This window comes from Doryrhamphus excisus, unplaced genomic scaffold (genome assembly GCF_037039965.1).
Source record: "Doryrhamphus excisus strain RoL-2023G ecotype Guam unplaced genomic scaffold, RoL_Dexc_Guam_v1.1 HiC_scaffold_24, whole genome shotgun sequence".
Taxonomy (NCBI): domain Eukaryota; kingdom Metazoa; phylum Chordata; class Actinopteri; order Syngnathiformes; family Syngnathidae; genus Doryrhamphus; species Doryrhamphus excisus.
The window spans coordinates 5287082-5311163 of record NW_027621862.1 but is presented as its reverse complement, the minus strand read 5'-3'; the positions used below and the strand labels follow the sequence as shown (position 1 = coordinate 5311163).

Below are 24082 nucleotides of genomic sequence, written 5' to 3'. Positions count from 1 at the left end.
GAGTGGATGAAAGGTCATCTGTACATTGTATTGATACAACATTCTGTTTAGTTGATTGACAGCCGTCCAAAATCAGCTGGGATAGGCTCCAGCTCACCTGTGACTCAAATGATGACAAAACAGACAAATGGGTGTATGTATTCTTGCAGTTTGCACTGGTACTCCAGTTTGCAATTACATTGAGATGTGACATACTGCAACGTGGGCCACAAGAGAATGTGCACACATGGAGGGGGGAGGGTGCAGAGATTTCCCCCCCCCCCCCCCCCCTCCCACCACCACCACCACCAGCTCCAAGTTGCAGGCTAGGGAGGCGTGTATTTGTTGGGGGTGAGTCAGACAACTGCTCCTCCTTTTCTTCCCTCCATCTATCCCTCCATCCTTCCTCCTCTGCAGTCCAGTCAGCACTAGAGAAGGACCCCCTCCCCCCTTATAGCGTCACGGTAAAGCCCCTTCACACGTGATGCCATTTCTACACCTCCTATTACATGCTGGGCCTTTGTAGAGAGATGCATTGCATTTTCCAGTGGATGTTTGGTTATGATGATCATGCACACACAAAATAACATTTGTTTGTCTTATTGGGGGATGGATTGTGTAACTAGGCCTAGTAAGAGGGACTGCCTCCTGGAGGAGAAATATGATTATTTTTCACAAGGGCATAAGGAGGTCATAGTGCTGCTCAAAATGCAGCATAGTTTTATTTTTTTTCTGTACAAATTCTCAGAGTTGACTCCTGTCATCTGCTTCTTTAAACCCATTTACATGAAAGAGTGGGGGTTGGTTGAGAAAAAGCCAGGCTCAGTACAAGGTTAAGACATAAGCATCTTATACTGCCCAGCATGAGGAGAGCGTGGTCTTCAAGAGATGCACCAGCCAGACCCACACCCAAAGGAAGGAAGCTAAAAATAGATGTTCATGCGTGATTAGCAGAATCCTGAATGAATAGTGCAGCCTTGGCAGGCCTGAGTCAATGCCACTTATCGTAAAGAGGGAATTACTACAGCACTTTGCCATCTAAGACACAACATCTAACCAGGTGCATGAGGCTGCAAATAACGTGGCTGTTTTAACCATATACTTGGATACAATTAAGCTGCAATTTTCCCTGCAAATACAAATACATTTCCATCCATCTATTTTCTGTGCCGCTTATCCTAACTAGCGTTGCGAGCATGCTGGAGTCTATCCCATCTGACTTCAGGGAAGAGGTGGGGTGCCACATACATACAGACAAACAACCATTCACACTCAAATTCCTACCTATGGGCAATTTGGAATGGGCAATTAACTAGACATGCATGCTTTTGGGATGTTTGAGGAAACCGGAGTACCCAGAGAAAACCCCCACACGCACGGGGAGAACATGCAAACTCCACACAGAGATGCCCAAGCGGAGAATTAATCTCCTGACTGTGTGGCCTATACATGCTAACCACCCAGCCACTCAAAAGTACATGAACTCAAACCATGGTCTTAAATTGTACATTCAAGTATGTACTTTGTGTAAACATTTCCAGTCATGCAGTTTCAAGTCAGAAAGTTCCTCAAAGGCAACAAAAATAAACATGAGTAATATTTTTCCCTTAAGTCCAAGCTTTTTGCATATAAAGGGTATTAAAACAAGAAGGTAATGAGATTGTGGTGTTAAAACAACTACAACAGTAAAGGAAGTGGAATCAAGAGAATGAGCTTTTCCTGAAGGGGGGGGGGGCACAATACGGGGATTTGAGGGTTAGATTTCAGGTCAGCTGACTTTCAAAGGGATCTGGCATACTTCTCAGTCCGAAAATATTATCTTGAAAATTAAAAACAGTATGAAAGCATCAAGATTTATTTATTTTCACATGTAAATGACACCAGTGATGTTTAACCATACAGATGAATCCAAATATCAAACAGTTGCATAAGTGTGGGCGGAAAGTTATCAGAATATACAGCCACATTGCTTGTTAACAAAAGAAAAATGCAGCCATAGACCTTTTTTTTAGTTATTTGTTTTTTTAAAGAGGTTTGCTTTAGCTGTCTCGATTAACAGCTTTGGCATTACCATAGTGCAAAATGGCCCATTACATTCACAAGCACATATCACAGGACTTCATATAGAGTTCACACGCATATGAACCACAAAGGGATCAAACCTTGTATCTGACTTGGAGCAACCTGACTTAACAACTTAGTCCTTGAAAAAGTGGGGGAAAAAACGCAATAACACAACAATATCTGATCACTGATATTTCCTTTCGGACCGCTGAGCTTGTTTTACTGTCATTATAGCAATCTTCACATTCACAAATTCCACTGTGTACCTAAACAAACTACAGCTGACATAATGGAAAATGCACACACAAGCTACAAAACATACAAAAATAGACAACTCAAAAAATTCTCACATTTTTTCATGACAAAATTAGGTTAATAAATAACATCTAATTTACAGGATGGCTTCAGTTGAATGGATTCTCAAACACATTTCTGGACTTAACATTACATCATGTTAGAATAAGTGCTTATCTTTGCATAAAGTGGGGGACATTAAGAGGCTATGGTGTCCTGGAAGCCCCACACTTCCAGCAAGGACACCTGGAAGCTCTCAGCGCATAGCGGTGGGTTGTCGAACGTCGTGCACCGGCCAGTGCGCCCGTGGTTCAGCTCGGAGTCAATGTAGAGAGCATTGCCTTCTCCACCGCCTGATTGGAGAGAAGAACACAAACATAAGATTTTACAGATAAAAAGTGTGTCCTAGTATCATCTTCTTCTTCCACTCACCTATGATGATGGAGTCAAAGTTCCCCGCCATGAACATGGACGTATTCTTGGAGTTGAGGTTGAAATGGCGGGCGGATAGGAAAGGCGACAGCTCGCCAGACAACTTGTCTGGCTGCTGCAAGCTATTGCTATCAGAGTTTTGGCCCTCAGAGGCACCTGTGTCCTCATGGCCCTGACTCTTGACAGCGGAGGCTAACTCAGGGTGGCGGATCACCACCCACTCATAGCGCTCCATCTCTGGCTTCAGCTAGCAACAGAGGGTAAAAGGCTTCAGTCATACAAACACTCGTAGGGCACTTCATGAGGAACTACATGTGCATGGTGTAACTCGATAAATATACATGCATTTCAACACCTAGTACATGAGATGTCATCTTTAGACAGCGACTTCCTGACATCAGTTCAATGCTCCCCAACGGTGTCGGGTGAAGGCCCGGTGAAACACAACCGGATCAGGTTACAGCAGTTTCCGATCTAGCCGTGTCTGAATATATACGTGCATGAGGGTGATTGCTTGTGTGCAGAGCTCAGACAGCACCAAGCTAAGCATGAACCTGGCGGGTGTGAGTAAATAATTCACACACTGTGGGCATCTGAGACAAATATTTTCTATTTATGGTGCAGCTAACACCAGTCAATATTTTTTTAAGCCAATGATGCTCAAGTCAAGATCATGTGGACAACCCCATCTGCTGGCTATAATATGATATTGCAAATGCAAACAAAAAAGACATCCTTTTGTGATATATAGCATGTACATAGACATACATACAATATATAAAGCTGGTGTTTTGGCTATCCCACAAGTATTTGCAGTCTAATTTTATAACCAGCAGACGGCGCTGGTTATACCAAACAAAAATAAAATAACAACTCACTCTAAAGACGAAGCACTCCCCCGTGCCGAAGAAACTTAGTTTATTGCCACCCCGCTTGCGTTCTTCCCAATCTGTAGAGAGGAAGGCTCCACATACCTGAGGGCATAAGAGATCCATTGCTCAACATTTTAACTATATCTGCAAATCCAAGTACAAGTGTTTTTATTTGCGTGCATACATCTCCATCTGTGGTTCGGATGAGCAGCAGAGTGGGCTCATAGCCTTCGCAGTGGGAGTAGAATCTGGGTGAAGATGCCACAGTCAATATTTCTATGTAACCCAAGGTGTAGTCACACGGGTGTACCTGTTGAGGCTACAGCCATGTGTGGAGGTGGTGAAGAGGAGCTGAGGTTGGCACAGGGCAAAGCGCTCAGGGATCCATGACCAGATTTCTCGCATCTCCTTTGTGCTGACAATCTCTGAGGAGAAGGTCTCTGGGTTGAGTGCCAGCTGCACATTCTTCCTGGAGACACAGGAAGTGAAGACAGTCATCTACCTTTTTTGCATGTTTGTTACACTTAAATGTTTCACATTATCAAACTAGTTTAAAGATTAGTCAATGACAACATGACTGAACTCAAAATGCAGTCCTTAAATGAAAGTCTTTATTATTAAGGGAGAAAAAAATATCTTTGACCTGTATGGCCATGTGTGAAAAAGAATTCTGATGTCCACCAAAAAGTTAATTTAAAAACTGCATTTTGTATTCAGTTGAGTGTAACCACTTTTGTGAGATACCTTATTAAATCTATTTTGAAACTGAGCAAGATGCCATTGAGAACAATGGCTATAGATGGTAGAAAAGAGAACCCACCTAAATCTGAACCAAAAGTGGAAGCGAGTGAAGATGAGATGGAAGATGCATGGAAGAAGGTGGCACAAACCAAATAAGGATGAAATAGAATGTGAGTGAGTGAGAGAAAGCCAAAGAAACACTTATGCTTGTGTAAATGAAGTGAGTCTACCTCTTCTGCTTGACAGTGATGCCCTTTTGTTGCAGGGACTTTTCATTGGTCAGCTGCAGCAACGTGATCTCCTTGCGACTCAGCAGGCGAATGGAGAAGGCTTTCTCCAGAAGTTTATCAGGCGTGACGACAGAGGTGATTCCTTTGATGAAAGCCTGAATGTCTGACCTGACTTTGGCGGAATCCTGCTGCTGGTTCCCCTGCCCCGCTGTGGCCCCCGTCGCCTTGTGCTTCCGGTAGAATTTGAGTAATGCTATGGCCACGCGGTAAAGAATCTTGTAGCCCTCCACCATGAAGACATCCAGGACACGGACCATGTGGCTGAAGGGCAGGTCGCCGAGCACCCAACGCTGCCAGTCTGAGTAGACCTCCAGCACATCCTGGGCTGTGGCAACGATCAGCTTGTGAGCTGGTGCGCAGTACTTGTTGGCCAGGTCCCCGAAGGTCATGCAGCTGGACTCGTAGGCTAAAAAGGTCTGATCCAGGAGCCGCTTGCCTGGCTCGTTGCATGCGAGTATGCGGCTCACATGCTCAAAACACTGAGCTTCGTTGGCGCTAAAGTGCAGGAGCAAGGATGTAACGGCTGGAAGGGACGGGCAGTAGGAAATGTCAGGAAACTGACCAGCCAGGCAGTTGATTATACGGTGGACGGAGCCGACTGCGTCTGCTTTCAGGCAGTAGCGTGGCACAGGGGCCCCGTCCACAAACTCTGGCAGCGGGATGTTAGAGGACGGCATTTTAGTGGCTGCGCTTCCCATCAGGTCTCGATACACTTCAGCATCCGGAGTTACCGTGCGACACGGGATGGTTTTGATCAGCTGCTGGTACACTTGTGCCCGGAGTTTGTGATTCTTTGCCCAGTAACCCTGGCGAGCCATCTGCTTGAACTCTCGGAGGTCCTTGCAGTCCACCTTTGTGGGACTGCTGCTTTTTGCCTGATCCCCCATCTGGTTCCAGTCCACAAAGGTGTCATAGTCGTCTTCAGCCATGGTGGGAAGCCAAGTTGGAAATTACGGTGATGTTGAACTCTTCCGGCCTACTTTACAGAGCCGCCCATGACTGTCACTGGACTGAGAATGGGGGGGGGGGGGGGGGGGGGGGCAGAGAAGTGAAATTAATACAATTATTGGACCCTACATTGTATTATGATATTGAAGGAGATCATTTACTGCATGCAATGGTAAATGTTTACTTTCCACTAGCTTCCACTAGGAATGTGGAACAAGACAACCCAACTCACGAGAGGAGATGATGCACGAGATTGGGTCCGCGAGATGAAACAAGATAGTAAAATTAATTTTAAGAAAACTACAATGAGAAAGTATTACTGGACTAGGCCTGCAACCAAAGATTATTTTAATAATCAATTAGTCAATTATTTTATCGATGAATTGAAAAAAAAAAAACAAAAAACAAATTTTTTTTTAATTCCTCCTCTTAGCAGCAATCCCTTTCATGCAAGGACGGACGTTTTCCCTCCCCATAGCATAGCAGAAATCATAGCATAGAGGGCGAGGAAGAGGATTTTCTCTGTCACCAAAATTGAAGTATAAACAAGGCGGTCAAGTGGTCAAGCACGCAGACTTCAGAGCTAGGAGACCAGGGTTCAATTCCACCCTCGGCCATCTCTGTGTGGCGTTTGCATGTTCTCCCCGTGCATGCGTGGGTTTTCTCCGGGTACTCCGGTTTCTTCCCACATTCCAAAAACATGCTAGGTTAATTGGCGATTCCAAATTGTCCATAGGTATGAATGTGAGTGTGTAAACTGTTTGTCTATATGTGCCTTGTGATTGGCTGGCGACCAGTCCAGGGTGTAGCCCGCCTCTCGCCGGAAGACAGCTGGGATAGGCTCCAGCACCCCGGCGACCCTTGTGAGGAAAAGTGGTAGAAAATGAATGAAGTATAAACAATCAACGAGTCAATGGCACTTAATGGACTGCTACATGTGCATCAATTAACATGACAATTAGCATGTTTTTAGGCTTGCTGTGACATCACAGTGAGCCGGGCTTCCTATGGGCCTGCCCAGGCACAAGCTGTTATCTGTACAAGCAGAGTGGGACCAACCACAGCAGAGAGGGCGTCCCCGGAGGCGGGCCATGGGTGTAATAAATTAAAACAGACCATTTTGGAAATACAAGGAAATAGCTAGAATGGGTGTAAATTCTGAAAGATCTAAAAATCTTTCGGTGAGCGTTATTGCGTGTAGCTGCTTTATAGTAGTCCACAAATCAATACAATACGCCGGAAATGAGCATAATACTGTAGAGCCCCTTTAAAGTAAGCATCTCAGTAAGAGGGAGTGCCATTTGGCCACAAGACAAGCAGCATAGAGGATCCACAATGCTTTGAAGTTTGTCACATGGTGCCATGGGGACAAAAGGCATGTCCAAAGATTAGTGCCAATAGGCTGAAAACAACAGTTGTCACTTTCTGCAAGATGGGCATGTTTATTTGCTCACACTGCTTGCGCAAGTTCATTGCAGACTTCACCACAGCAAATATGGGACATGTGTTGCAATCCTTTGCACACTCTAATGTACTAAAAGATACACAGGGGGCCACAAGTCTTTAAGCAGGGAGGCCGGCTTGTAACACACAACTTTAACAATTATGTTATTAAACATGCTAAAAAACAAACAAACAATCAAATGAAGGAAAACAATTCTTTGATCAGCTTCAAACTATAATGTAAGTGTGAGCATATTTTCACCAAGTTTGGACAGTATCGCGATAATTACCGTGGCCGATAGTAAATCCATTGCTGGTCACATTACGTGCGCAACTTGCACAAGGGATATGGGGGTCATGACCCCTGCAAAAATCACATCCAGCCAATATAACCCCCCAAATATAATCACTCCATCATTCCAATTTAAGAAAAATATGCGTTATCTTGCATTAATATCTTGTATGGTAGTAAGACATAAGACATTTGCTGTGTGTAGATTATTGGCGTCATTACATCTTTTCATAGATAGTTGACACAAAGACAAAATAAATTGAGTGAAAGCTCCCATAGTCTTGCTAGCTAGAGCTTAAACACAATAGGAATGAACTACTGTCATTGTGGAATAAATAGTTAAGTACACAGCTGCAACAATGGCAAGTAAATCAGAGTAAATTTATCACAGTGTAATTATAATAATTTATAACACAGGCACGCCAAATTATCCTGACTCATTTAAAAAAAGTAAACGATTCAATAAATAAATAAATAAACAGGCTAAGATTTTAACATTGGTAGACCCAAAGTTACGCCATTGGATTGTCACCTGATTGTACCGACATGAAAATACACCAAACTATTTAGACGAGCTGATATTCAAAATGATTCCTATTAAAATTCAAAACAACGTCACCAAATCTTTTCATTCTTGCCAAGTTAGACTTGTTAGCATTAGCTAGCCGACACCGGCCACTGTCAACTGTGCATTGCAGAAGCTAATACAATTACAGTCGCATCCTCACAACCAACGACAACTTACAAACAAAGAAAACAGCGGAAAATAAATATTCTAAAACAACGCCAGTAGGGGCTAAAGCTGCAGAGCTGGCTAGCATAGACGCTACGTACCTCCATATTATTTTGCAGGACGAAGCTTTCAGTTCTAACTTGAGAAAACGACCATTGTATATAGCGGTGCTAGTGTCACGACTAAGCAGATGTGATTATTTATGACATTTGGTAAAAACGTGTTTAAAATGCTGGTTCCTTTACCTGGATGCAGGCGATGTCTTGAGACGTGACGTGACGCGAGGCGACAGTCCAGAAAAGCCTTACGCATGCGCGGTTGCTCCTAAGAGCTCCAACCTGCCGCTGCAGAGCCCAAATAGACCGCTAATGTTGATTTTTTTTTTAATTTAACAACCACCCCGCCGCATACATAATATTGCATCGGATAAATGCATTACGACATATAAAATACATAATATTTGTTGACTTGGTTACCTTCAGACTGTCAATGCAGTGGGACAGGAAGTACCCTAACAAGGGCAACAAACCATGCCTTTGTGCTGTGGTCAAATCCACCGCCAAAGCACATGACACTTATTACAAATGATTAAATTATAGATGCCCCATTGCTTTTTACAACAGCTTAAAATGAGCCAAGCTGTTAGCTGCCTAAGCAGGAATTTGCTTGGCCATATTTAAACATCCAGATATCATACAATAGCGGGTTCCAGGTGACTGTGATGCATTTGTGGTAAAATAACAACAAAAAGCTTGTGTCATGACTAAGAGAGAGCAAGGATAAACAGCTGGGTCTAAAGCCAGTAAGCCTTCAAATCTTCCGCTCCCACACATTGCGTGCCAACCGCCATCCTACCATAATGTGCACAGTTTCATGTTTGAGTGCACAAACACTCATTGAACTCACAAGGAACACCTTGTGAAAAGGCATCGTCATTAGAAGACCTTGAGACTTCAGGAGTGCTTTAACGTACTTAGTGGTGCTTACGTCCAAGAAAGAAAAATATGTCATAATGGGCTTAGATGTGACCTTTCTTTTTTATTTTATTTTATTATTTTATTGTATTTTTTATTTATTATTTATTATTATTATATATTTTTTTATATTGTGACCTTTCAAATGTGCTCATGCCATATGCTGTACATTTTCCCGTAGCTGTTGTACATTAAAAGCATTGTATTTTCTAATGTGGATAATAATTAATCACGTATGTATATACTTATAATGAAGTTATATGAAGTTATAAGAATAATAGCATCAATCCAAAGCCCATGCAAGCTTGAGTCTGTCTTGTGAGCCTGAAAGAAACATTGTCACCCTATAGCGTGGGTTCCATTGTGTCCGTGAATGGACCTCAAGGCCACAGTGGGTATTGTCTTCTTTTTAAAAGGGTAGTCGGGTTACCATGGCAACCACAGGATGCCCACCCATGGGTCGCACAAGAGAGAAAAGGCCACAGTCATAGAAGGAGGGAAAGCGAGCGAAAGCAAGACAAAAAGGAGTTTTTATCCCTAAGTTTATTTCTTTTTTTCCTGTTTGTTTTGTAAACGGGCTTGATGGGTGCCTGGGATTGGTCAGGGAGACCTCAGGAGGTGAGGATATGCATGTGTGTCTATTGTAATACAACTGTTGACATCTTTATACTGTGATGACAGCATTGTTTTGTATGACATAAACCTGTAAAACCAATTGGCTAGACATGCATATTAAGCATATATGCAGTACATTGATGTTTAATGTAATACCCAACAGGATGTATCTATGCTTATTCAGCATGTTGTACTATTTGAATGACTCTTGTCCTGGCAGTGAGATCTGACAGCTGCAAAAAAGGAGGTCATGCGTGTTGGGCTGCGACCACGCAGGTAAGACTGAGCCTCATCAGATTAGTGGCTGCAGTTGTCAGATACAAAAGATACATTCAGTGTGTTTAGTACATGTGTTTAGTCATATAGCAGAAAGTGTAGATTTATTTGGTAAATTACATGTAATTTTCTATTACTTATACATGAATGTGAATACATTCATGTATTCATCCGTGGAGTTAGCTCTGAGAACTTTGAAAAACACTATATTAAACTGTATAAACCGTATTATAATCAATACCACAAGTAAATTATTGAAACTAAATCGCTTAAAGGTAGGCATTGTAGCCATATAAATATAATTCCTTGGTCTATTGTGCTCTCTAGTGGCTGCCTTGTGCTGTGTCTGGGCCTGTCTGCCGTCACAGTGCTGCTGCAGAGCTTCTGGGTACCTCAAGAAATGTCTACATATGAACCTTCTAGGAGGTTACGTGCACAAGATCAAGGTACAAAAAAACCTCACACATAATCTCACATATTAAATAGTACTTATGGTAATATGAAAAGTATAATTTATCATTCTCAGGTCAGCAAAGTCTGGGTTTACACAAGCTGAGCCTTCGTTTGGAGGCCCTTAATACTCATGTGCAGAGGCTGAGCAGACAACAAAATATAAAGATGACCCCAGATGACCTCCATCTGCTTCTACAGAGGTGCTAACACAACATTTGGTATATCTATTTTCTGAGTTATGTATTAAACTAAATAGTAAGCACATGTTATATTGGTTTACCAGCTTTAGACAGGACCAGCAAGGCTTGGCCCGCTTGGTCAAGAGGGAGCTGAAGAAAGTTTCCCACTTGCTGGACCAGTTAAACCATCATCACCTGCCTCACACATCTACCACACATGGCAGTCATGGTGAAAGCACAGGTATTTGAACAAACCCCTTGGATTAAAATATAAACTGTCACAACTGTCAAAACTGTCTCAGTATAATAAATGCAATTACTTTAATACATCCATCCATTCATTTTCCATGACACTTATCCTCATTAGGGTCACAGGGGAATGCTGGAGCCTATCCCAACTGACTTTGGGGGAGAGGCGGGGTACACCCTGGACTGGTCGCCAGCCAATCGCAGGGCACTACTTTAATCTTCAATATGATACAGTAATTAAATTAAAAATAAAATAAAATAAAATAAAATAAAATAAAATAAAATAAAATAAAATAAAATAAAATAAAATAAAATAAAATAAAATAAAATAAAATAAAATAAAATAAAATAATGTTCTATGTAACCAGGGTCATAATGGAAAATAATGTGTTTGACTTTTGAGGTGCCATGATAAACACAGTGTAAAAGCATTTCCAGTTTGTGGTTTCTTCCAGTTCTAATCCACTAATTGGCCAATTTCAAGCTCCTCTGTGGTGGCCTGCAGTGACACCATGGTTCAAAAAGCATTCCAGTAGAAGGTTAACCACACGCCCAAATTAACAAGCTTCCATAATAGATGTTGTGAAGGGAGGAGGGGGACGTGGGGTAAAGGCCAATGGGTGCAGTCCTGGAATAGAAGTTTAACAAGACCCACCTGAGAGGTGTCAGGTGAGAATAAGGTTAGACACACAGAGTGGGTGCACTCTCACCTCCTTATTTGAACAATTCAGAAATTGGCGGCACACGTACCGGACATGCATGCCACCCGCATACAGTGAAAACACGCATTAAATATGACTCAATTACCCAGGAGTCTTTTCATAAATACATCCACTGTGCCCTGAACTGTTTTTTTTCACCCTCCTTTTCTTTTTACTAGGTTGTTTTACACTGTAAAGGAGTGTTTATGTTGGCAAGGGCCGACAGGAACTGTTGGGTAGGACGCAGGTGTGTGTGTGTTAGTTCCACTTGAGTGACATTAGCAAGAGGTGGAGGGGGGGCTAAGGGAAGTGAACACAGTGCCGCCACTCTAATGCTATGTTTATCATGTCAATTTCAATTGAAAGGACACTTCTTAAGGCATAATCCAATATAAAAGATGTGTGAAAGTGCCTGTACAAAGATAATTATGCTAGGTTTTGACAGCGTCAATCAAAAGTGGGTAAAAGTATTCTTACAAAGGGAACATTTGTTGTATTGAACAGGCTGCACGGTGAAGGGTGGTTAGCGTGCAGGCCACTCTGTGTGGAGTTTGCATGTTCTCCCCGTGCACGCGTGAGTTTTCTCCGGGTACTTTGGTCTCCCACATTCCAAAAACATGCTAGGTTAATTGTCCATAGGTTTGAATGTGAGTGTGAATGGTTGTTTGTCTATATGTGCCCTGTGATTGGCTGGCTGCCGACCAGTCCAGGGTGTACCCCACCTCTCGCCCGAAGACAGCTGACATAGGCTCTAGCACCCCGGCGACCCTCGTGAGGATAGAAGTGGTAGAAAATGAATGAATTAATGTTGTATTGAACGACATTTATTGTGCAGGTTTACACTATAAAGTGGATGCATATGAAGTTAATTCTTACTAAACACAATTGCTAGCACTACATATAAACATACTCCTGATCAAAATGTTACGATTATAAACTCAGATTTTACACTGTTGGCGCTTAATTTCTAAGTAGAGCTTCAAAATGCCTTCAGTCCCGAGGGATGCCCCCTGCAACATCTCCATATAGCCAGCTGCCGTTTGACGCCCCTGCACTACCTGAAGCTCCATTGTTCAGATTATGATGGCATCCCCATCTACTGTGCCTTCTCCTTGTCATGCTAGTAACGTTCGAAAACATCAGGAGGAAGTTTTGCATTTTTTTGGCGTCAGAGAATAAAACTTTCAATGTCCCATGCTACTGTGCAAATTCCAAACAGGTAATTTTATGGCGCTGAAGGAGACAAGGCCGTTGAAGACCTATTTTGTTCTCAAAAATATTCTCTCACAGATGCCTTCTAATGGTTATTGGACTGCACTAGGCACCAGTAAAACCTTCATTATGGGCTCTGCATGTCTCCCATGTCCTTTTTTTGAGTTTACTAATTGCTGATTACACATTTGCTTGGGTTGAATTAAATAAAACTGGGTCACGACTTCATGATCATTGAAAAATGTGAGTCCCAGTATATGAGACATAGTCATAAATAGAAATATTAATGTCCTATATTCCCTTCAGGACCCAAAGAGTGGTGTGTGGTGCCGGTGGACCCCGCATATCCACTGTGTGCAGACAAAGTTGAGGTGAGTGGTATCAGGTCCATGAGCAAGGAGGTTTTCATTCAGAAGGTCATGAAAACCCGGAACTTGGGAGATAATAGATTGTTGCCCCTGGTTGATGCTCATCAACAGGCGACACAGGGAGACAAATGATGCTATTAAAATGTACCTTTTTGCACAGAACCTTAACAACCGTCTGTTAAAGTTCCTGCAGGCCCAGTGGCAGTCAGACCCCTGCTATGCCTTCTATGGTGTGGACGGCACCACCTGCTCCATTTTGACTTACCTCAGCCAAATAGAGAACTTCTGCCCCCCTCTACCTGGCCGGAACTTGTCTTCTCCTCCATGGCATCAGAAACCAGCGCCATATACTAATAAAGTACCCGTTCAATAGTATAATGTGTGTAATTCTATCAGTGCATCCGGTTGCATACTCACACTATTTTGTTCAGGCTGAGATACGTTCAACGCTGAAACTGCTCTTTGAGGCCATCGGCAACAACAGCGGTGCTGCAGTGACATTCATGCTGTCCAGAGTGGAAATGATGTCGGAGTGCTGGAAACAGGCTGCTGTCAGGATGAGACAGCACAACAAGACTCATAGCTCTCAGATGAAGGTACAACTAGCAGGATAGTTTACTATTGTAGAGACTTAAGCAGACCGCAGACATACGTATTTCTCCCCAAATGAATATGTAGGTGCTGCTTTATCCTGGTGCCCTGGCTGGGGATGGAGGCCAGCGTTTCCAAGCCATGGTGGAAAGAGGTGGTCCTCTTGGAGAGCTAGTTCAATGGGCAGATCTTAGTGCCTGTTTGACCATCCTGGGACACAATCTGACACTGAGCACCTCACAGCATCACCTCCGCAGGTGGAGAATATTAAAAAAAAAAGTGATTGAGTTTCTACTTAGAAATTTATGTGACTATGTTGTGATGCGTCCAGCCTGATTGGTGCCCCTCCTGGCCGAGGCAGCTGTCCCATTAAGGCACCCCTGACCTTTGACCTCATCTATACCGACTACCATGGCCTAGCTCACCTTCGAGGAGCCATGGGACTGGCTTTCCAGCATTACCAGTGAGACCACAATTTTTTAAACCCAATTTGGAAAAAAAAATCTCGCCTCAACACAGAAGAGTTTAAAATAAGCTCCTCCCCTCCACGAATACACTCTAATATACACTCTAATTGGGTTTTCATCCATGATATCCTGGGGGATACATTGTGGTTTCTTCCAAAATTTCAGCAAAAACATTTTCTCCACCAACTGATTTTGTATAATAGGTGTTCCTTCAGAATCCTGGACTCATTTGGCACTGAGCCAGCCTTTAACTTGGGAAGTTACGCAAGCAGCCATGGGGAAGCACGAATACACTCTAATATACACTCTAATTGGGCTTTCATCCATGATATCCTGGGGGATTACATTGTGGTTTCTTCCAAAATTTCAACAAAAAACATTTTCTCTACCAACTGATTTTGTATTATAGGTGTCGCTTCAGAATCCTGGACTCATTTGGCACTGAGCCAGCCTTTAACTTGGGAAGTTACGCAAGCAGCCATGGCTTTAAGACACTGTGGGGCAGCTGGAACCTTCACCCTTTGCAGTACATGACCATGTTCCGTAAGTGTTATTATTGTTCCTGTTAATATTGTAAACATGAGAACCAGTGGTTAAGATAGCGAGGACTGCATGTACCCTACATGCAGTCTGATACCACCATGTGTCGCAATAGTCGTCATTATGGAAGAAAGTCGTGGAACCGACATACTGTATCAATGCATAATGATTATGCGTCACATACTTTTAGGCATTCTCAGGATTAATAGTGAGTGAGGTTAAATCAACACAGAACCAGACACTGTGCGCAGACAGAACCTTCATTCTAACACCTCTTCCTGTGACTTTTCCCGTCCTGCCGGGGGATGGAGACAAGCTGGATGGAGTTTAGAGCCGCTCTTCATCCCTCAGCCGAGAACATGTTTATTTGTCTTGCTGGAAGGAGAGATAGGTGTTGGCTTACAGCTTATATAGTGAGTCAAGGAAAGGGAGATAGTTGGTTTTGATGAGGATGAGTGGCGATAGATGCTCAAAGGAGAAGTGTGCTTCTGTAGTGCTGATGTGACAGCTCGGATAGAAAGGCCCACACACACACACACACACACACACACACACACACCGCAAATTGGAATGGGTGCTCACACTCACATTCCTGCATCACTTAGCTAAATACTCATCCCTCACACCTCTTTTAGTGTGCTGCAGGGCAGCTGCCTATCCAAACAGAGGGAGGTGAACGTCTTATATGTGGAGAGTTGTCATTTCCTCTAACGGTTGGTTTTGTCCACCCAGCCAACAGAGTTGCTCACCCTACTATTTGAAATCATCAAACATTCACTTTACATTTAATGGAACAATGTGGTTATTGCGGTTGTAGTGTGCTCAAAAAATATAGGAAGTTTGAAAACATGTTGGGCTGCACGGCGGCCGTGTGGTTAGCGCGCAGACCTCACAGCTAGGAGATGGGGTCCAATTCCACCCTCGGCCATCTCTGTGTGGAGTTTGCATGTTCTCCCCGTGCATGCGTGGGTTTTCTCCGGGTACTCCGGTTTCCTCCCACATTCCAAAAACATGCTAGGTTAATTGGCCACTCCAAATTGTCCATAGGTATGAATGAGAGTGTGAATGGTTGTTTGTCTATACGTGCCCTGTGATTGGCTGGCCACCAGTCCAGAGACAGCTGGGGTAGGCTCCAGCACCCCCGCGACCCTTGTGAGGATAAACGGTAGAAAATGAATGAATGAATGAAAACATGTTTTTTCTTCAAGTTGCTGTGTATAATATTTTGTCAATTTCTGCAAAAAAACATGTGATTGACATATGCTGATAAATGAAACCTACATGTGTGTTGTGTTGCATGGGTTGAGTCGACAAGGGATGCGTATTGCAGCAGGAATAAACACAACCGTAAAACGGGGTTATAAGGCACGGCGGTGGCGTAGTAAGGGACAATTTTCAGGAAAATGTTTAAATGTAATTCTGCCATGTTAAACAGGAAGCTGCTTTGTGTTGTTTTTTTTCAAAGAATATATTTGATAATATATTCTTGAATAAATCGTTCAAAAAACATTTTCCCGAAAATTGTCCCTTATTACCCCACCGTCCCTTATAACCCCGTTTTATGGTACCCTGTAAAAGCAACTGATGCCAGCATGCTTGATCACACATTTTTGTTTACACGCTTTGCCTAGTTGTCACTGGCGGCTAGAATTATCCACATAGCTTCTTGTCTGGGACTTTTTACCAAAAACAAAAAAAACAATTTGGTTAGTTTGGAGCTCGTTTTTGTCCTACAGGGTATTGGGTTCTGTGTAAATTTGTATCTTTTTTTTCCACCTTTGATATTATGGTATGAATGTCATTTTGTATGCAGCACATACGCCTGATAATTCCTTCCTGGGCTTTGTAAGTCAAGAGGCAGCACAGGGGCAGGAGTCCGACCTCTACAGGAAGGAGAAGATAGCAGTCATCTATGGCAAGCAGGAGTACATGTGGCAGGTAATGCAACAAAATGTCTACTTCACAGATGGACAACCTTAACAATATTTTCTTGCGTGTGAATACTTTAGGGGAAATCGGAATATATACAGGTGATTAGTGAAGATCTGGAGACTCATGCTACTGTCTACCAGCCTCCAGGACATGTCTCCACCTTGCCCAGTTTTGTGAGAAACCACGGCCTGCTCTCCCAACAACACTTCCTGCGACTCCTCCGCACAGCCAAGGTGGTACACAAACTGATGGTCTCCTCGAAAAGCACATTAATAAAACCATCCCCCCTGCAATCAGGTGTTTGTAGGTCTTGGTTTTCCCTACGAGGGTCCAGCACCTATCGAGGCTATCGCTCTGGGCTGCATTTTCCTCCAACCACGTCTCAATCCGCCTCACTCCTCAGACAATAACAACTTCTATAAAGGCAAACCCACAACAAGACAGGTATATATGCAAATATAAAATACACGGTATTCTCGAATAAGTTAGCAGAACTTAAAAAAAGTGAGGCAATCAGGTGCCACATTTTTTTTAGTTCATAAACACAAACATTTGAGTATATCAGAGCTTAAATATTTGGAGCTGATATTAGATATACTTTTTTAATGATGGGGTGAAAAGAGAAAGAACTTTCTTTTTCGCATTCTCTATTCTTTTTTTAAATTTTCGTCTCATTTCAAGGAAAGAAGACGTGCATGTGTAACCTACACAGGACAAGTCTATCTGATGCAATGGATTTATTCTTCATTGATTCTTGGTTTGATTTATTCATGTTTAATAGATACTTTTTTTTTAAGTAACTACAAGTTAATTATTTTAAGTAGGTTACACAAATCTGCCAAAAGTTCATATTAATCAAAAATTACAAGTTAAATAAACTGAAAAGACAGATAATGCAAGTGGCAATCAACATTTAAGAAAATGTTAACTATACTATACCAATTAATTATTTTGAACATTCAGATTTCCAGTGTCTTAAGTTGTATGTAAAGTATCTTTTTAAGTTAATCTTAATATAGATTACTATTAATATAGCCATAGTTAAATTTAATCAAAACATGTTAAATTAACTTGACATAATTAAGTCATTACAACTTTTTTAAGAACTTTGAGTATGCATAACTTCATTTATTTAAGTACTTTGAACATTCCGGTTTACAGTAAATGGATTTAGTATTTTCAATAACAGTGATTGACTTTTGGATCACAGATATCCTCCCAGCACCCCTATGCTGAAGATTTCATTGGTCGGCCTCACGTGTGGACGGTGAATGCGACAAACAGGACACAAGTGCGGGAAGCTGTCAAAGAAATTCTACGCACAGAGGTACACTTACATTGGACAATTTTGGAATAAGCAATTGTTGAATCGGTCCAAATATTTTTTTACATTTTTAAAAATGTTGTAGAGTGGTCGCCTCCTAAACTTATGGTTGCTGGTTCGATCATTGGTCCCCCGCGGGACCATGTTGGAGTCATTGGTAGGTGAATGACATAACAGTCATTCGCCCATTGTCCGCTTACTTCTCTTGGTACAATCTAATGACATATACCACAAGAGCCAGAGCAATAATTAAACTACCAAATAAATGTGCATGAATATATTAGTGTTGTAATCCTTACAGTGTTGCATTTGGAGTTTGAGCCTCATCGGCATGACCTGTACTATGACGTCATCCCTTGTTTATCACAATGATACAAGTTCTTATTTATGAATTGAATATTTTTGCTGCATATAATGCCTTTTATGACCTTCCAAATACCGTTTTCAACATTATTAGAGCCCTCAAGACATAACATAACACCCCTATAGTCACATTTACATTTCTTTTACTCAACAAAGACATAATAATTGAAAGTAAGACATGATAAAAACTCACACATGTTTGAATTGAATTGGGAATTGGGAGAGTTCCTTGTTGTTATTTATTTTTTTACTTCCAGGACTTCTTGTGGTGGCTAATGTAACATTACTGACACCTAGTGACCAGTGTAGAAGACTACAAAACAATGTGTTTGAGTTTTCTGAATGTCTTGTATTTGCATTTTAGTTAATGGAGTCACTTTTATGATTTGAAATGCTTATTCCATAGGCAAGAAAATAGGTATAATTTGCTTAAAACTAATAACAGCAATGATTTATTATTTAATATATTTTGATTGTATATCCTTTTCAATGGACGATTGCGTGTCACATATTCTCCCTACCAACAATCTAAAAGTAGTAAGTTTGCAAAGTATCTATGCAAACATGCGTCATTGCAAGGAAAAATAATAATAAAAGTTGAAATGTTGTACATGTGTATGTGTATTGGCAATACATGGAGTAATGGAGAGGCATTTTCTTAGCTTAACTAAACACTAGTGTCCCATCATTTTGTTTCAAATAAAAAATAATTGATCTCAGTTGAGTTTCCTTTTGCAGGTTAAGCCTCTAACGCCAAGAGAGTTCTCCTGTGATGGAATGCTGGAGCGGGTCCATCATTATATCACTCACCAGGTAAAAGCTGCAGTCACATAAGCATACCAACAATAAATCAATGGTTATGTCATTATTTTCTCTCAAAAGCTTACATGTAATCTGATGTGATATTTATGATTCTGTTCCATCCAGAATTTCTGCAGTGCATCAATCGCCACGTGGCCGCCCAAAAGTGCTCTAAGAGTCCACCTGGGTCCTCTCGGTCAGTCATGTGTAAGCGTGTGTGCACGGTCCTCCCTGGTGTGTGAGCCATCACTCTTTCAACGACTTAACAACCTTGAAGTGTTCACCAGGTGAGAGACGAGCACCATGCTTGCAACACACTGTTAATTCTACATTTGATTTCAATTCTACACTTGTAAGTCCTACAATATATCGTACAGGAGCTAGATGTGGTTTAAAACTCAAATGTTAATAAAATCTAGAAAATTGCAGTGGAAATTTGGATGGGCATGCCACCCGTGCCATGAACCTCTGACCCGGTGTCTACCGGCACTGTGTAGTTTACAATGTAGACATGAGGAAATTAGCTAAAATGCTAACAATTAGTATGCTAGCATCAAAAGTGCCAAGACGGTCCTAAAGCATTCCTATATATAGGCCTTTAAACAGGAGCAAAATAACTAAAATGTTAACATGCATTAACAGTTAGCATGGTACCACCTAGCAAAATATCATGTGGCGAAAGTGCTGAGGCAGTTCTATAGTGTCCCTACATCATGCCATGTGTGTATTTGCATTTAAACAATAGTAAATTTGCTAAAATGCTAACTTTTAGCATGGTATCACCGACAAGATAGCACCAAGGACCAAAAGTGCCAAGGCGGTTCTATAGTGTCCCTGCATCATGTCATGTGTGTTTTTGTATTTAGACACCAGTAAATTAGCTAAAATGTCAACATGCTAACAGTTACCATGCTAGCACCTAGCAAAATAGCATAAAGTACTGAAAGTGCCAAGGCAGTTCTGTAGTGTCCTTACATCATGCCATTTGTGTATTTGCATTCAGACATGAGTAAATTAGCTAAAATGCTAACATGCTAACAATTAGCATGCTAGCACCTAGCCAGATAGCATCAGATACTGAAAGCGCCAACGCTGACCTATAGTGTCCTTACATCATGCTATGTGTGTATTAGCAATTAGACATGAATACATTAGCTCAAATGCTAACAGCTAGCATGCTAGCACCTAGGAAGATATGTTCCAAGGCATTCCTGTAGTGTTGCTATATGATGTCGTATGTGTTTTTACAAATAGCCATGCATTAGTGAACCAAGGCATCCGAGTCATGTGAGGATCGATAACAAAACCTCTGATATCACAGCTTAATGCTGTATCATGGATTCTATGAAAATGTTGATATGGCTCCGGTCATCGATACATGAATATAATAATGTAACATTACAGTATTAAATAATAATATAACAGAAGTGGGTGATTGTAAACGTAAATGTAAATGTATGTATAAGAGACACCAGTATTCCACTGGTAACGTCAACATCCACATTCACTTTCACTGTTCCTTTCTAATGTACAGTCTTGGAATCGGTTGTGCCAGCACACTGGAGGAAGTCAACCACATATTCCCCGCCTACACCCCCTGGGGTCGACTCTGTCACCTTCAGCAGGAACCGCTGCTGTTCAGCTGTTCCGGTTCTGACCCTTCCCACCGTCGCCTGTGTCCGTGCAGAGCTTATCGACCTGGACAGGTGGCACTAAGCCCTTAGGACATGGAGGACATGGAGTACATGGAGGACATGGAGGACATGGAGAACATGGAGGACATGGAGGACATGGAGGACATGGAGAACATGGCAGGAATGAAGTATGAAGTTAAGGAATCAGGTCCAGCAGTGCTTCCTTTTGTGTGGCTTTGTTTTCACTTTGACTAAAGAGGACAGCTTCACTGCTGATGCTACATACGAAACAAATGAGACTTAAATCCACATTTCTGTTCCTAATTAGCCATCATTTTGGCTCCTGTGACTTCATGAGCTGATTCGTGGCTAGCAATACAAAGCCAGGCTATTTTTTATACTCAGGACATTAATTGACATTGTTATCTATGTATTTGATGATAGAAGGATGATGGAGTATTGTCTATATTTCCCTTTAATTTGAAGTCAAAGCCCTCTTTTTCAGTTTGGGTCACATTTGCATGCTTCATTGATTCCCGTCTGGCTACAAAATGATGAGTGTGGGCCTCCTTGGAGATAGTGTGACAGCCTCAAATGATGAGGCTCATTATCGCTGTGAATCACAAATAACCCCTGGGCGCCTTTGGGTGGTCGCTGCCATATGAGCATGATTATATTGTCATATAAACCTCCAGTTCCTGACTGTCTTGGCTCTGTTTAACTTCATACCCCCCCACCATAGAGGACGCCGGGCCGTACTGTTTGTCTTTCAAACACATATTCTGTCACTCAAGGCAGGATTAATTATGTTTTCTTGACTGAAATTACACTTTTAAACACTTAAGACAACCTCTGGACTTTTTGTTCCATTTAATGTTGAAAAAATTGTTGAAATTTGTCATGTGATATTCATTTTGAAAATGTGTACATGTAAAAAAAAAAAAATTAAACACCCCCTGTCTAATTTATCTTAGACAATTCAGATTTCAATTTGGACTACAATTTTGGACTGGGACCATTTTGGACAGCTGACATCTTTTGTTGATTGAGCATATTTAAAGGACATCTTCAGGGTTATATGCATATGCATATGCAGCACTTGTAAAGATTTAAGCATAACTCCCTCATATTGAAGACCGACAGGGTCACACAGCCTTCTTCCATCGCCACTCACAGCTGATGAAAGAAACAAATGATAAGACCTAAGGGCCAAGATACAGCCCATAATAAACCCAGTAAGTGATGGGGTGCTGGCCCTACAAGGTGCAGCTGTTTTAGCCAAAATGGTGTCAACAAGTGCTGTTATTTGGAATGAATGGGAGGTTTTTCTCGGAATTGACGCATGGTTTTATTGGCAGAAATGGTGAACTTTGTTTCCACTCCCGATACCCTCCAAGCGACCGGAACATATTGTCACTGCGGGATCAGGCAATACTCTGGGCCGTGACGACAGGGTATGATGTCAGTGGAATGGGCCGATGTAAACAAGAGTTCTGATGACTTTGGAGGATTGTGGTGCATTTACTTGGCTTCTTTTACGTGTGAATTCTGCTCAATTACAACCTAACAAAGATGATGAAAAACGACTTGGCTATTATTTGCATGTAGGGGGGTGTCCAAACTTGTTTCCACAGAGGGCTGCATACTGAAACGTACAACATGGTGGCAAACGTAAGTATGATTGCCAAGAAAAATCATGGATCTGGTTGAAGAAAGGCGCTTTCATTGATGGACCATATTGATGGCATTAAACACATTTTAACATTATTTTACTGCACATTTTTAGATGTGGGCTGTGGAAGTTTGAAAACATGTTGGGCTGCACGGCGGCCGTGTGGTTAGCGCGCAGACCTCACAGCTAGGTGACCAGGGTTCAATTCCACCTTCGGCCATCTCTGTGTGGAGTTTGCATGTTCTCCCCGTGCATGCGTGGGTTTTCTCCGGGTACTCCGGTTTCCTCCCCATAGGTATGAATGTGAGTGTGAATGGTTGTTTGTCTATATGTGCCCTGTGATTGGCTGGCCACCAGTCCAGGGTGTACCCCGCCTCTCGCCCCAAAACAACGGGGATAGGCTCCAGCATCCCCCGCGACCCTTGTGAGGAAAAGCGGTAGAAAATGAATGAATGAATTTTTAGATGTATGAAAAAAAAAAAAAAGATGTATGACTTTTATATGATAACACATACACTTTAATGATGCCCCCTGAGAGGCTGTAAGCATCATACATAGAGGAAGACATCATAGACATGGGTACCGGTAAGTAAGTGTTACAATCTTCCAACAAAAATACTTCTTGGACTACTAAATAAAAATAAAATCTTGAAAAAAATCTTCACAAAGGAAGCAGTTTGAGAAGTGAGCCTTTTTAACTACTAGAAGAAAGCAGCTGCCTGTATTGTAATGATTATTATTAAAAGTTGTTATTAGTGTGGCAAGATTACGCTGCAGAACAACAACAAACAGCCTTGCTTGGAAGCTAATTAAATGCCGACAACAAACACTTGGCTTGCCTGCAGCGCCGTGTGAAGCCACAGAGGCTGCTGGCTTTAATGATACTCGTGACTATTAAAAAACAAGAACGAGCAAAAAAAAAAAAAAAATTAGGTAGCTGACTCACTCCGTACACAGGAAGTGATGTGCACTTAAAGATGACTTAAGTACCAGCACCTTTCAAACCTTTCATGTCAGTTTCTGCTCAGGTTTGTCATCCCTGAGTTAGCATGGAGGCAGACTGTGTCTCTCATGTGTTTCATTTGTAAGTCTAACAGGATGTTAGTGCTATTGTCTCCATGTACATGTTCAACAGGGTGTATTTTCATCTCAGGTGAAGAGGAGATAGCCATCAAAGCGTAGGGAATGAAGGATGCTTTCAATTTCCTGCGACATGAATGAATGTTTATTATCTGGTTGTGGACTTACCATCACAAAAATAGCAGCAAAAATTCTGAAATATTGTGTGTGTGTATATAGTTACTCTATTGAACGCATATTGTTTTGAGAAGCCAAACTATTTAGTTAAGTGGCCCCACCAACTAACCGGGACTACATTCCTTATCAGCAAAATCCGACCAGAATGGAACGAAGTGAGCGGTGAGTCACAGTTGATGCACTACACCGCTGATGGGGATGTCATACAACTTCAGGTCAACAAATCTGAACTATCCCTGTTAATACCCAGATACTTTCCCTAAACACAGTGGTATAGGTGAGGGGCTCCGGAAAACAACATTAACTGGCGGTACTTTAGATTTGACCAGTTAATGTAGTCTATGCGCCATGTTCTGAATGACTTACTGAAACCACATTTGGTAAGG

The 24082-nt window shown here is 41.9% G+C and overlaps 2 protein-coding genes across 3 annotated transcripts; one reads left to right on the top strand and one right to left on the bottom strand.

Moving 5' to 3' along the window:
• Positions 1–1818: 1818 nt before the first annotated feature.
• On the bottom strand, positions 1819–8470 carry tbc1d24 (TBC1 domain family, member 24). 2 transcript variants are annotated; one of them, XM_058061174.2, is made up of 7 exons: positions 8334–8470; positions 4613–5682; positions 3952–4110; positions 3826–3889; positions 3648–3743; positions 2770–3016; positions 1819–2690 (listed from the first exon to the last, which is right to left on the bottom strand). In XM_058061174.2, exons 2-7 carry the CDS (start codon positions 5599–5601, stop codon positions 2536–2538), a joined length of 1710 nt encoding a protein of 569 aa, XP_057917157.2. In that variant the 5' UTR covers positions 5602–5682; positions 8334–8470; the 3' UTR covers positions 1819–2535. The 2 variants fall into 2 exon arrangements, with proteins under 2 accessions (XP_057917157.2, XP_057917158.2); XM_058061175.2 differs by having other exon boundaries at positions 8190–8334.
• Positions 8471–9460: 990 nt separating this feature from the next.
• On the top strand, positions 9461–20867 carry LOC131109858 (alpha-1,6-mannosylglycoprotein 6-beta-N-acetylglucosaminyltransferase B-like). Its single transcript, XM_058062289.2, has 17 exons — positions 9461–9953; positions 10281–10399; positions 10480–10606; positions 10690–10826; positions 13054–13118; positions 13300–13473; positions 13547–13711; positions 13794–13963; positions 14038–14169; positions 14583–14716; positions 16527–16651; positions 16723–16878; positions 16943–17089; positions 17856–17972; positions 19071–19145; positions 19260–19420; positions 20668–20867. Exons 1-17 carry the CDS (start codon positions 9928–9930, stop codon positions 20855–20857), a joined length of 2220 nt encoding a protein of 739 aa, XP_057918272.2. The 5' UTR covers positions 9461–9927; the 3' UTR covers positions 20858–20867.
• Positions 20868–24082: the final 3215 nt, after the last annotated feature.

Bases quoted from the DNA above. Each gene is read 5' to 3' on its own strand.
- tbc1d24 (XM_058061174.2), bottom strand. From the start codon at position 5,601: ATGGCTGAAGACGACTATGACACCTTTGTGGACTGGAACCAGATGGGG. The intron at 3,017-3,647 runs GTGAGTTGTTAT...CTCTGTTGCTAG, and splicing joins GGGAGTGCTTCGTCTTTAGA to CTGAAGCCAGAGATGGAGCG. The intron at 2,691-2,769 runs GTGAGTGGAAGA...CTCTCCAATCAG, and splicing joins CTTTGACTCCATCATCATAG to GCGGTGGAGAAGGCAATGCT.
- LOC131109858 (XM_058062289.2), top strand. From the start codon at position 9,928: ATGCGTGTTGGGCTGCGACCACGCAG. The intron at 13,119-13,299 runs GTGAGTGGTATC...CGTCTGTTAAAG, and splicing joins TGTGTGCAGACAAAGTTGAG to TTCCTGCAGGCCCAGTGGCA. The intron at 16,879-16,942 runs GTGGTACACAAA...CCCTGCAATCAG, and splicing joins GACTCCTCCGCACAGCCAAG to GTGTTTGTAGGTCTTGGTTT.